Here is a 12,208-nt window from a genome sequence, read left to right as displayed (position 1 = left end):
TTTACAGTGCTGTTCACAACATTATTCCTTGACTACAGCTATTGTTGAGGAATGATCGTGGACATATTGAGCATTTCCTGTAAAGAACATCGTCTTTGCTTTGTCTTACTTTGTTATGCTAATTATTGCTATTCTGATCAGAGATTTTTTGAGTGTTTGTATTTTTTTGGTTCTAATAAAACCCCATGTCATTCCAAGCATGTGTGTCAATTTGTACCTCTCTATCTACATTATTCCGTGATTTATTCAGTTTTTGATCACTGACTTTTTGATCACCCGGTACTTGAACATAGCTACAATAAGACAGATGTTTGAATGATTGCAAGTCTTCTAAAACTCTGTCATTCTTACTCTAATACTGGATCCCATATCTCCTGTAAACTGGATTTCTCTTCTTCTTCTGCCACATTAGCAGGTAAGTCATCCCCCTCAGAAAGACCCTCAGTGCACCTTTACCATCTATCTGCTCTCTCCTGTGCTTTTAAAAATGAAATTCCTTTTTCTTTCTTAATATTGACTTCTTTTCTTTGCAATTCCCTGAAAGTTGTTTTGATTTCTCTATATCTTGAATATATCCTTACAACAACAATTTCCTTTTCAATTTCTGTACAGTTTTTCTGCAGACTTATTTTGCATTAAGTTCCTTGCAAATCCTTTTGCTTCCATACCTAAGCGACTTATTTTGCCGTGTTCCTTTCCCTTCATGAATGTTTTCCTTCTTTATGTTTTGTTTCCCACAGTTTCCTTGCAATTACCTTTCTTGTAGCTATATTTGTCTGTCTAACATCTGAGATTCTTTAGGGATGTACTCATCATCTGGCCTTCTCATGTGATTTTTGAATAGTGTATTTGCTACTGCTAGCTGAAATTTCCATCAGAACTCAATTAGTCTTTTTCCTCTCTCAGTCCTAATTCTGAGCCCATATTCTTTATCCAAACTTCCTTCTGTTCCTTCCTCTACTACAGCATTCCAGAGTGTGTGTGTGTGTGTGTGTGTGTGTGTGTGTGTGTGTGTGTGTGTGTGTGTGGTTTGAGGTTTTCGGGCGCTAAACAGCAGCATTCCAGTCCCTCATAATAATTAGATTTTCATTTCCCTTTCCTTACTGACTTACCTATTCTACTCTATCATATACTCTGAGTATCTTGTAATCTTCTGCTTGCGATGTTGGAGTGTGTACTTAAACTACAGTATATAGCATTGGTTTGGTTTCAGTTCTGGTAAGACTAATCCTATCACTGAGCTGTTCACAGTAATTCAGTCATTTTCCCACCTTCCTATTCATAATGAATCCTAATCTCATTATACCATTTTCTGCCACTGTTGATTTTACACTGTACTGACCTGCTCATATAGCTTTATTTTGCTGTTACACCTCACGGACCCCTGCTAAATCTAGCTTTAGCCTTTGCATTAGGATTTTCTAATTTCCCCACCACATCTCACAGTCTGATCAAAGAATATTATGTTTTCTTTGCTTCATTAATCTTTTTCTTGCTTGGCAGTCCACTCCTGGAGATCAAAATGGGGGACTAATCCAGAATATTTTGCCAAAGCAAATGCTATTATGACACTGTTCCAGTTACAGACCACATATTTATGACACTTTTTTCAATCACAGATCACACATACTAGGGATACATATTTTGTGCCTTTAATGCTTGCTTTCCAAAGCCTTCTGTGCCCTCACAGCACTGAACATTTCTGATTCTTCCATCCTTTAGGCACTGTTTGTCACCTGAAGGATAAATAGTTGACCTGGATGTCTGTCCACTCCTCTGCCCTATTCTGACAGAGACATTGGCAGAATAATCACGGCTCCTTATACTGACAGTCTTTGGCACTTGCATTAGTAGCCAAAGATGCTACTCTATGTCACAGTTACTATGATTTCCTACAGAGCTGACACTGCATTATGATTCTTCTTCTTCTTCTTCTTCTTCTTCTGAGGTTATCTCATTTTATCTCATTAAAAACTTTGTTGGCTGTTGCTATTTACAATGCACAATTACTGAATGGACTAAGAATACATTTTGTTCCATCTTCCTACGTAAGTAAAAGTGAATGGTTAGAATTTCAGTAAATAGTATAGCAAAAGGCTGTGGAGTTATTTGATGCGTCTGACACTTCAAGACAACTCTATATATATCAATTGTGTAGGTTTGGAATACTAATTTTTACTATCTACTATTTTTACTATCTACTAAGAGTCACAGATGTGAAATCTTCATTTAAAAGAGTTCCAGGAAAGAGAGTGAAAACCATTGTGGAGGATGTAATTTAGCCCTTCACATCTAAGTCTTCAAATCTGAGGTGTTAACAGACGATAATAATAAGGCCTTAGAAACACACCAGTCTTCTCCATCTGGTTCTGGCTGCTCACACCTTACAACTTTAAAACCTGATATATCATTGGTCAAGCTTTTCGCTTTTCTATATGTTTCCACAGAAGCTGACAATATCTGCATTTATATTTTTAAATTTTAGTCTAAATTTCAGTCCCTGTATACGTATGTCTCATATAGTAAATGTAAGGTTTCATATTTTGATTAACACATATTTTTATTCATTGGATGATATTTAAAGTAATCAATGTTTACTTTTAGTTTTTTATATTAATATTTTATTTAGTAATTATATAGTATGGACACATACATAATGAGTTATACATGTTCATCAAGTTAACTTTGAAATGAAATATATGTACCTGAGTTGTTCTGTTGATTGTAATATGTGCTAGGATTTTCTCCGTAAAGAAGAGAGCCACTTTCATATATATTTTCCTCTTGCGGATTGTCACTATATGGGCTTTTACTAGCAGGCTTGTGTTGGAAAGATTGATCACTGTGGTTGCTGCTGCTTCTTCCTTGGTTGCAGTTAAATCCTTGAGGAAAATTTGGTACCTAAGAAATTAACAAATTTATTTTTGTATTATAAATATTTACAAAATGAAATTTCAAAGAAGCAGAGTAGGACTTAACAGAATGAAGAGAATAAGGAATGAGATGGTGAGAAGTAGTGGAAGAGAAGCCCATGCAAGATACCAGAGAAAGACTAAGATGGTATGAGAATGTTAAAAGAGTGTGAGGTGACAGGATATCAAAATAGGTCCTGCAAATGATAATTGGCGGTGGGGGGGGGGGGGGGGAGGGGGGGGGGTTAAGAGACCTACAGGAAGAACAGGAGACAAATGGATTGTTGGATGTGATGAGACAGGGTGGAGCATGGATAGGAAAAGATGGAGAGACTTATGTTCTAAAAAGACCCAGCCAAGTGTAAGAAACTGTAGAAGAAGAAGATGATGATGATGAATGTCTGCATAATGAGAATACAGTTAGTAAGAATGTCAGTAGAATGAGTACTTGAAGACCACTTCCACTATGACCAAAATAAAAATAAAAAAAATGTTAGATAACAAATTACATATCCTGATATTAGAGTGAACATTTAAATGTTGGTATTAGAGACAAAACGAACAATTTCAAATGCCATCATATACAGGATGACTATAATTAAAGTTCCAGTTTCAAAAATGATGTTAAAAATAACCACTGCTCAGAACGACATCGTATTTGAATGGAATATTATTAAAGAAGGGAGAAATATTATGGGAAAAAATTAATGAAAGTTTTACCACTAGCTGGTGCTGTAAGTGTCAGGAAACGCAAAATGAAAGACTCAGGGTATGCAGCTGTGCCTCAGTTTGCACCTGAGACATTTCACATGACTGTCTCAATGCAGGATCACACGCTTCTAATAAAGCTCTTTTACAAGAACACTGACTGTGTGTCAGCAGCTCTGCAGAAGTTCCAGACACTCAAGGTGTTGGTCAGATGTCTACCAAAGATCTAGAGAAAATGATTGCAAAATTCAAAAAGACAGATTCCTTTTACATGAAAAATGACAAGGGAGCAACACACTTGATCTGATGTCAGTAGAAGATGTGGTCACAACACTGCAGGAGGGATCAGGCAGGTGGTGTGCAAACATGCAGTGCAAGGGGACGTGGCTGAACTTTGGACATGCAAAAAATTCTACAAAACATCCTGAATTGCTATCCACACAAAGTTACTCATGTTCAAGAATTGTTTCATGCTGACCTTCCAACAAGATAATCATTTGTTCTATAATTTGTTGCTCGCATGAAAGTGAACAATGAATGGCCTTGGTACATCCTGTGGACAGACAAAGACCATTTCCATCTCCAAGCACATGTTAATACACAGAATCGTAGAATATGGGAATGGAAAATCTGCTCGCACATCAACTAGTGCCACTTCATTCTGCAAAGGTAACTGTGTGGTGTGAGTTGACAGCACTGTTTATCATAAGGCCACATTTTCTTCGAGGAACTGTGTCCTGCAAGTCCTTTTATATGTACCATCACTAGTAAATGCTCTGAGAGTCTTTTGCACACCAATGACATTCCAGCCCTTTAATATGGTGGATGTGTGGGTAGGCTCATTTTTATGGAAGATGGCATTCCTCCACATATTACATAGCCACTGAAGCAACAGCTGTAGAGGCATTCTGGAAATACTACTGTTATCAGCTGCTACAGTCTGGCAGTCCAGATCACCTAAGACTCCTGGGTGTTTGGTTATATGAAAGACGCTGTGTTCAGTGTTCTGAGTATAAATGTAGCTCAACTGAAAGCACACATTGTGCAATGCATTCTGAACATGTCCCCTGAGTCACTCAGCTGTTGTGAGACATGCTGTTTCTCAATTTCAGCTTGTGGTAGAAAATGGTGGACAGCATACAGAACATCTTGTGCCAGTCTCCCTACAATTAAAAACCAATTTCGTTTTGCTTTTTATGCAGATTTGGTCTCAGGGCAGTTAAAAACTAATTTTTCCCATCCTGTGTGATACAAACTTGCCCTGGTGCATAGGCTCACCTGAAAAACAGTGTACAATTGTTGAAAACAAACCTGTGCAGTCATGCACATTGCACAGTATGGCTGGTTTAACATGCAGTTCAGACCATAGTTATCATAGTGTGATTCATTTGTCATTTATAGGCCCCCTGGCTCAGCAGCTGTTGTGGCTGAGCACCTGAAGGATAATTTGGAAAATATTTCGAGTAGATTTCCCCATCATGTTATAGTTCTGGGTGGAGATTTTAATTTGCCGGATACAGACTGGGAAACTCAGACGTTCATAACGGGTGGCAGGGACAAAGAATCCAGTGAAATTTTTTTAAGTGCTTTATCTGAAAACTACCTTGAGCAGTTAAACAGAGAACCGACTCGTGGCGATAACATATTAGACCTTCTGGTGACACACAGACCCGAACTATTTGAAAAAGTTAACGCAGAACAGGGAATCAGCGATCATAAAGCGGTTACGGCATCGATGATTTCAGCCGTAAATAGGAATATTAAAAAGAGCAGGAAGATTTTTCTGTTTAGAAAAAGTGACAAAAAGCAGATTTCAGAGTACCTGTTGGCGCAACACAAAAGTTTTGTCTCAAGTACAGATAGTGTTGAGGATCAGTGGACAAAGTTCAAAACCGTCGTACATAATGCGTTAGATGAGTATGTGCCAAGCAAGATTGTAAGAGATGTAAAAAAGCCACCGTGGTACAACAACCGAGTTAGAAAACTGCTGCGGAAGCAAAGGGAACTTCACAGCAAACATAAACATAGCCAAAGCCTTGCAGACAAACAAAAATTACGCGAAGCGAAATGTAGTGTGAGGAGGGCTATGCGAGAGGCGTTCAATAAATTCGAAAGTAAAGTTCTATGTACTGACTTGGCAGAAAATCCTAAGAAATTTTGGTCTTATGTCAAAGTGGTAGGTGGATCAAAACAAAATGTCCAGACACTCTGTGACCAAAATGTTACTGAAACAGAGGATGACAGACCAAAGGCCGAAATACTAAATGTCTTTTTCCAAAGTTGTTTCACAGAGGAAGATTGCACTGTAGTTCCTTCTCTAGATCGTCGCACAGATGACAAAATGGCAGATATCAAAATGGACGACAGAGGGATAGAGAAACAATTAAAATCGCTCAAAAGAGGAAAGGCCTCTGGACCTGATGGGATACCAGTTCAATTTTACACAGAGTACGCGAAGGAACTTGCCCCCCTTCTTGCAGCGGTGTACCGTAGGTCTCTAGAAGAGCGTAGCGTTCCAAAGGATTGGAAAAGGGCACAGGTCATCCCCGTTTTCAAGAAGGGACGTCGAACAGATGTGCAGAACTATAGACCTATATCTCTAACGTCGATCAGTTGTAGAATTTTGGAACACGTATTGTGTTCGAGTATAATGACTTTTCTGGAGACTAGAAATCTACTCTGTAGGAATCAGCATGGGTTTCGAAAAAGACAGTCATGTGAAACCCAGCTCGCGCTATTCGTCCACGAGACTCAGAGGGCCATAGACACGGGTTCACAGGTAGATGCCGTGTTTCTTGACTTCCGCAAGGCATTCGATACAGTTCCCCACAGTCGTTTAATGAACAAAGTAAGAGCATATGGACTATCAGACCAATTGTGTGATTGGATTGAGGAGTTCCTAGATAACAGGACGCAGCATGTCATTCTCAATGGAGAGAAGTCCTCCGAAGTAAGAGTGATTTCAGGTGTGCCGCAGGGGAGTGTCATATGACCGTTGCTATTCACAATATATATAAATGACCTGGTGGATGACATCGGAAGTTCACTGAGGCTTTTTGCAGATGATGCTGTGGTGTATCAAGAGGTTGTAACAATCGAAAATTGTACTGAAATGCAGGAGGATCTGCAGCGAATTGACGCATGGTGCAGGGAATGGCAATTGAATCTCAATGTAGACACGTGTAATGTGCTGCGAATACACAGAAAGATAGATCCTTTATCATTTAGCTACAAAATAGCAGGTCAGCAACTGGAAGCAGTTAATACCATAAATTATCTGGGAGTATGCATTAGGAGTGATTTAAAATGGAATGATCATATAATGTTAATCGTCGGTAAAGCAGATGCCAGACTGAGATTCATTGGAAGAATCCTAAGGAAATGCAATCTGAAAACAAAGGAAGTAGGTTACAGTACGCTTGTTCGCCCACTGCTTGAATACTGCTCAGCAGTGTGGGATCCGTACCAGATAGGGTTGATAGAAGATATAGAGAAGATCCAACGGAGAGCAGCACGCTTCATTACAGGATCATTTAGTAATCGCGAAAGCGTTACGGAGATGATAGATAAGCTCCAGTGGAAGACTCTGTAGGAGAGACGCTCAGTAGCTCGGTACGGGCTTTTGTCAAAGTTTCGAGAACATACCATCACCGAAGATCAAGTAGTATATTGCTCCCTCCTACGTATATCTCACGAAGAGACCATGAGGATAAAATCAGAGAGATTAGAGCCCACACAGAGGCTTACCGACAATCCTTCTTTCCACGAACTATACGAGACTGGAATAGAAGCAAGAACCGATAGAGGTACTCAAGGTACCCTCCGCCACACACCGTCAGGTGGCTTGCGGAGTATGGATGTGGATGTAGATGTAGATGTAGAACCCATTTAGTTTGTGACACTTACACTTTTCCCTTTTTTGCCAATATTCTGTTCAAATTTGATGCCATTCTGAGCATCAGTTCTTTTTTTTACAATGTTTTGAAACTGGAGCTTTAATTATAATCACCCTGTATATGGTGGGAATACAGTGGAGTCACTTGGTTTGTTTTTGTGCTGCATGAAAGATAAATAACTATTAGAAAAGATGTGCAATTTTTATAAGTTTTTAAACATTTGGTAATTATTTTTACACAATCACAAGACTAAAGTGCTTCAAAATGTTCTCAGTACCTTCAAATTGCGTAGTGTAGAAAAGTTGTTCATAAAGTTCAGTGTTCACTTTTAAATAGTTGAAACATGATACATCCATGATCTAATAGTAGAGCTAAATTTTGTGAAGATATGAGGACTATTTAAAAGTAAGGTGCAAAACAAACACACAATTCTACTTATGTATGACTATTTTTCAATATAATTCTGATGTCTGCCTGACTTTTATCATAATGGTACATCAGTGTTTGCACCCCATACTCATACAATTCTCTTTACTGTATGGAAAGGTATATTTTAACAGCCATTTCCACTTCTTCTTTCTCTAGAGAAATAACTTCATAAAAATGTGGAAGATCATGATGTAAGACAATATTTCTCTGTTTTAATGAGAGCTGTGTTTAGGCCGTAGTGTATAGTGTATGGTTATACATCACTATAAGACAATGAAATCTTGCAAAATAAGATTCATTAACTATAGCCTGAAGTCTGCTAACAAAATGTTACAGTCTTTACAAATCTCTCAAGTTATGTATTGAGAGATTTTTCTGTCTAGCATAAACATACAGGTGATAACCATGCCGCTGATTGCTGTTTTGTCTCAGGAATCACATAAGAAGATCAAATGTCACATCTTATAGCTATATATGTCTTCTACTTCCTTGTTGTTATATGTCAAGTTGACAAAACGACTAGCAACATGGAGCTTTTCACAATCTCATGAAAGTAACTTTGAAACTGATGTTAGATAATTGTTTCTCAAAGGGTTTCAGTCCTCCATTGAAGAGTCCAGTAAATGAAGTCATCCTATAATTTGTTGTTGTAGGAGCCAACACATCAGTGATTACTGAAGGTTAGACTGAATATTGTTTATCCTCAAAATCTTGAAAAATCTCACCTGTCTATCTCTCCGGGTGATTACTGGTCCCTACTCTCATATTTATTGCTGGCAAAAGCCAAATTACAGTTATATTTCTCTCATTCTGTTGGCTGTTCAGCCTTTCAACATTCCAATTGGACCACAGAAGAAATATGCTACTACTTTGACCACATGTTGTGTGGGCTGTGTTGTGAGAGGTGCTCAGAAGTTGCATGTGCAGCTTGTATGAACAAAGTTTAAAAAGAAATGAGAGCTAGGCATGACCATACATGTATTCTTCCAGTTCACTTCTGTTCACTCTTGACAATCAGTTTTTTGAGTTTCATCAATCTCCATTAGTAACAACATTGATAACATAGCAGATTGCACCACACCTGAAGGGCTTTGTCTTGGATATTCTAGGTGAGTCTATGATGTTATATGCTGCATGCTTGCAGTGGCATGGCACATTTGTGCATGGGAAAAGGGGGTTCATAACTGGATCTCAAGACTACTTACACATGTCAAAGGAACAAATTTGAGTTGCATTTTTATGTCTTGTGAATAATATACATTGATGCAGAAATAAAGACAATGAATACTAGATGGTTTAAAGAATTTCATTCTGACTTAGGTAAGAGTATGCTTTTTTAAAGTGTCTTGTACTCATTTTCAAAGCTAAAACAACTTCAGACACCCATATACTGTACAGCAAGGATTGCAGATTAGTACTTGGAGATACACAGTACAATGAGTGTCTCTTCATTTTCTGTGGCATGATGTGCATTACCAATTTGATGGAGTAGTTAAAAGTGGTGACTACTTTCACGTGCACCAAATGGCAGTCAATGAAGTAAGTGGCAGATTTTGCAGGCCAAAGTGTATCTATAAAGTTTACGATTTCTTTAAGAGTTCATATTTAATACTAATTTTTGTTGTTTCTAGGTCCCAAAAAAATTCAACTCTACAAATGACACAGAGACAAGAACAGACAAAATTAAAAACAACTTTTGAAATCTGATGTTAAAATGTGACCATTGACCACCATACGGCCTCAGCAACCACAGACTGTGGTCATATGTGTGTGTGAGTTGCATTTGCATGTGCGTGTATCTGTGTCTATTGTCTATTTCCAATGAAGGCTTTGTTGGATGAAAGCTTACTTTCTGATGATCTTTTGAGGTTATGACTATCTGTGATTCAGTCTCTTTGCTATATGGTGAGTTGCACCTATCCTTTTCATAAGTTTACCATTGATATTGATATACTGATTCTGATGCTTACTGTATCAGAATTGTAAGACTTTATTTTCATTATTTTTTCTTAATCCAGTGTTTATAATGCAAGTCACACTATTCAATGAATAACTATTTGCTGTTATGTCATGGCCAATTATTGTATCATATGAAGAGTAATGTCTGCAGTACACTTTCTTGGGGAGGGACGGAGTGTGCAAAACAGTGATGAAGGTGGTGTAATATAGATCAAATTGTTGTAATGTAATACTATTGGTATACTTAATATTTTAGTGAATGTCTTCTAAATGCTTACCGGAGGAGGGTGTTGTGGTGGGGGCAGCATAGCGTATCGCCCACTGCTGTTTCCATAATCTCCTTTTCCTGTGGAGTTGGCCCCACTTCCTCCCTGCTGCGGATTCCAGTTTGATGAGTAACCATTGCTGCCACAACTGCTGCCTCCTCTTACAGGAGGCACTGGTGGACCATGCCCTGAACTACCTCCTATAACCAAAGATGTCAAATGAGAAGTGAAGTTATAGTATTGGTCTCTGTTCAACTGATTGGCTTTAAATGAGACAGTTTAATATTTACTCAAAATGGAGTGCCTTACATAATGGATAATGGGATTCAGAAGGCAGAACATTATTAAGAAGGGCTCTTTGTTTTCCATTAGTATTTAACTAAAACCATTCTGAGTGTTCCCTTGGTTTGACAATGTGCTGATAATAGAAATATTCCCTTTCATTACAATATATCCCTTTTATGCAGCAAGACAACACTAAATTCATGCATGAAAGAGAGTGCAGCTCCTCAGTCTTCTGGTATACTGTGAAACAGAGAATAATGAACATAAAACAGAACAGTGAAGTAAATTACTTCATTTGGGAACGTGTGAATACTGAGATCCTGTGACGGAAAGTATCTGTTTGGATTCTAAAAATTCAACTACACCTCATTTAATGGCATACTCTAGTAATTACTTTCTTTGTTCATGTATTTGCCTGTAATTTAAGCATTAGCAAGAAAGCAGCAAAGGTAGCAAGAAAGCAGCAAAGGGACAGTGCATCTGTAAAATTAGTAGTTTGCATTAAGTAATGCAGTTTCTATTATGATGTAATTAGATTATATTAAATATTATTTATAGATGTAATTCAAGTAGAATTGTGTAATTTTAAGTAATAGCTAATGTAGCATGCTGTTCCATGCTATGTCATTAATTATTGTCTCAAATCACTCCACATCCTTGAAGATTCTACTTTATACAAGCTCTTGAGAATGAGAATCACCACAAAATTTTGTTTTAACAACTTCAGTAATATTCATCATTTGGATTTGCAGCTCCTTATGTTTACCGTGTTTGCAGTTAAAATTGTTGGATGTAAGGTCTGCCAGTTATGTAAAACACCATTTTTTCCCAAGTTACCAAACATGTTCCAGCACCAATGTGCCATCATCAGTGGGTTTCTGTTTTATGTAATCTGTAATGTGAGCATTTTTACTAAATGATTATAAAACTACGTGGATAGTTCAAACAACAGAACTGTTGTTTGAACTAAATATCCACATAATTTTGTAATCATTTAGGAAAAATGCTCACATTACAGATTACATAAAACAGAAACCCACTGATGATGGCACATTGGTGCTGGAACATGTTTGGTAACTCAGAAAAAAACAGTGTTTTGCATAACTGGCAGACCTTATATCCAATAATTTCAGTAATTATAACTGAGTGAGATGGCACTTTGTTGAAGCACTGGAATCATTTTGGAGGAGTGGGGTTCAACACTCGACCCAAGCCATTCATATTTAGCCTTCCCTAAATCATTTAAGGTAATCACAAGGATGGTTCTTTTGAAAAGGGCACAGCCAATTTTCTTCCCCATCCCTGTCCAATTTGAAAATGTGCTTCATCTCTAAAGACTCACTGACTGGACATTAAATGCTAAACTTGCTTTTTGTTAATAATTACCTCCACTTCCATCAGCAGGGTGCAGTTGTCCCACAGGAGTGCCTTCTCTCGAGCAGTTACTACGTTTGCCTAATAGAGGACTGTTTGGATTATATCCTGGTTGATGAGAGTGAAAACTGGGAGAAACTCCACGATTTGTAGAGTTTGTTGTTTGAGTAGGTGCCTGGAAACATAAAAATTAGGCAAAAAATAAAATTTTCAGTTTATTTGAGTGTGCTGGTGCATTATGTTAAAACAGCAAATACATATTGCATTATAATGCAGATTACCTGTACATACGTATTAGTAATGATATTTGCCAGTTATTAAAGGGCAATTAGAAATCATAAAGGCAAACTAGGAAGTCATTCTATAGATAAGTCGGAAC

At 37.8% G+C, this 12,208-nt stretch overlaps 1 protein-coding gene across 1 annotated transcript in view; it reads right to left on the bottom strand.

The window, feature by feature from the left end:
• Nucleotides 1–12,208, bottom strand: part of LOC126101353 (protein sax-3-like) — a 95,062-nt gene that overhangs the window by 27,540 nt on the left and 55,314 nt on the right. The window contains exons 16-18 of the mRNA XM_049912022.1: nt 11,842–12,004; nt 10,183–10,370; nt 2,706–2,901 (exon numbers count right to left, since the gene is read on the bottom strand). Coding sequence (XP_049767979.1) covers nt 2,706–2,901; nt 10,183–10,370; nt 11,842–12,004 — 547 coding nt within the window. The remainder of the gene's footprint in view (nt 1–2,705; nt 2,902–10,182; nt 10,371–11,841; nt 12,005–12,208) is intronic.

This window comes from Schistocerca cancellata, chromosome 9 (genome assembly GCF_023864275.1).
Source record: "Schistocerca cancellata isolate TAMUIC-IGC-003103 chromosome 9, iqSchCanc2.1, whole genome shotgun sequence".
Classification (NCBI taxonomy): Eukaryota; Metazoa; Arthropoda; class Insecta; order Orthoptera; family Acrididae; genus Schistocerca; species Schistocerca cancellata.
Note: the sequence above shows the minus strand (reverse complement) of the source record. Positions and strands in the feature narration are given on the sequence as shown.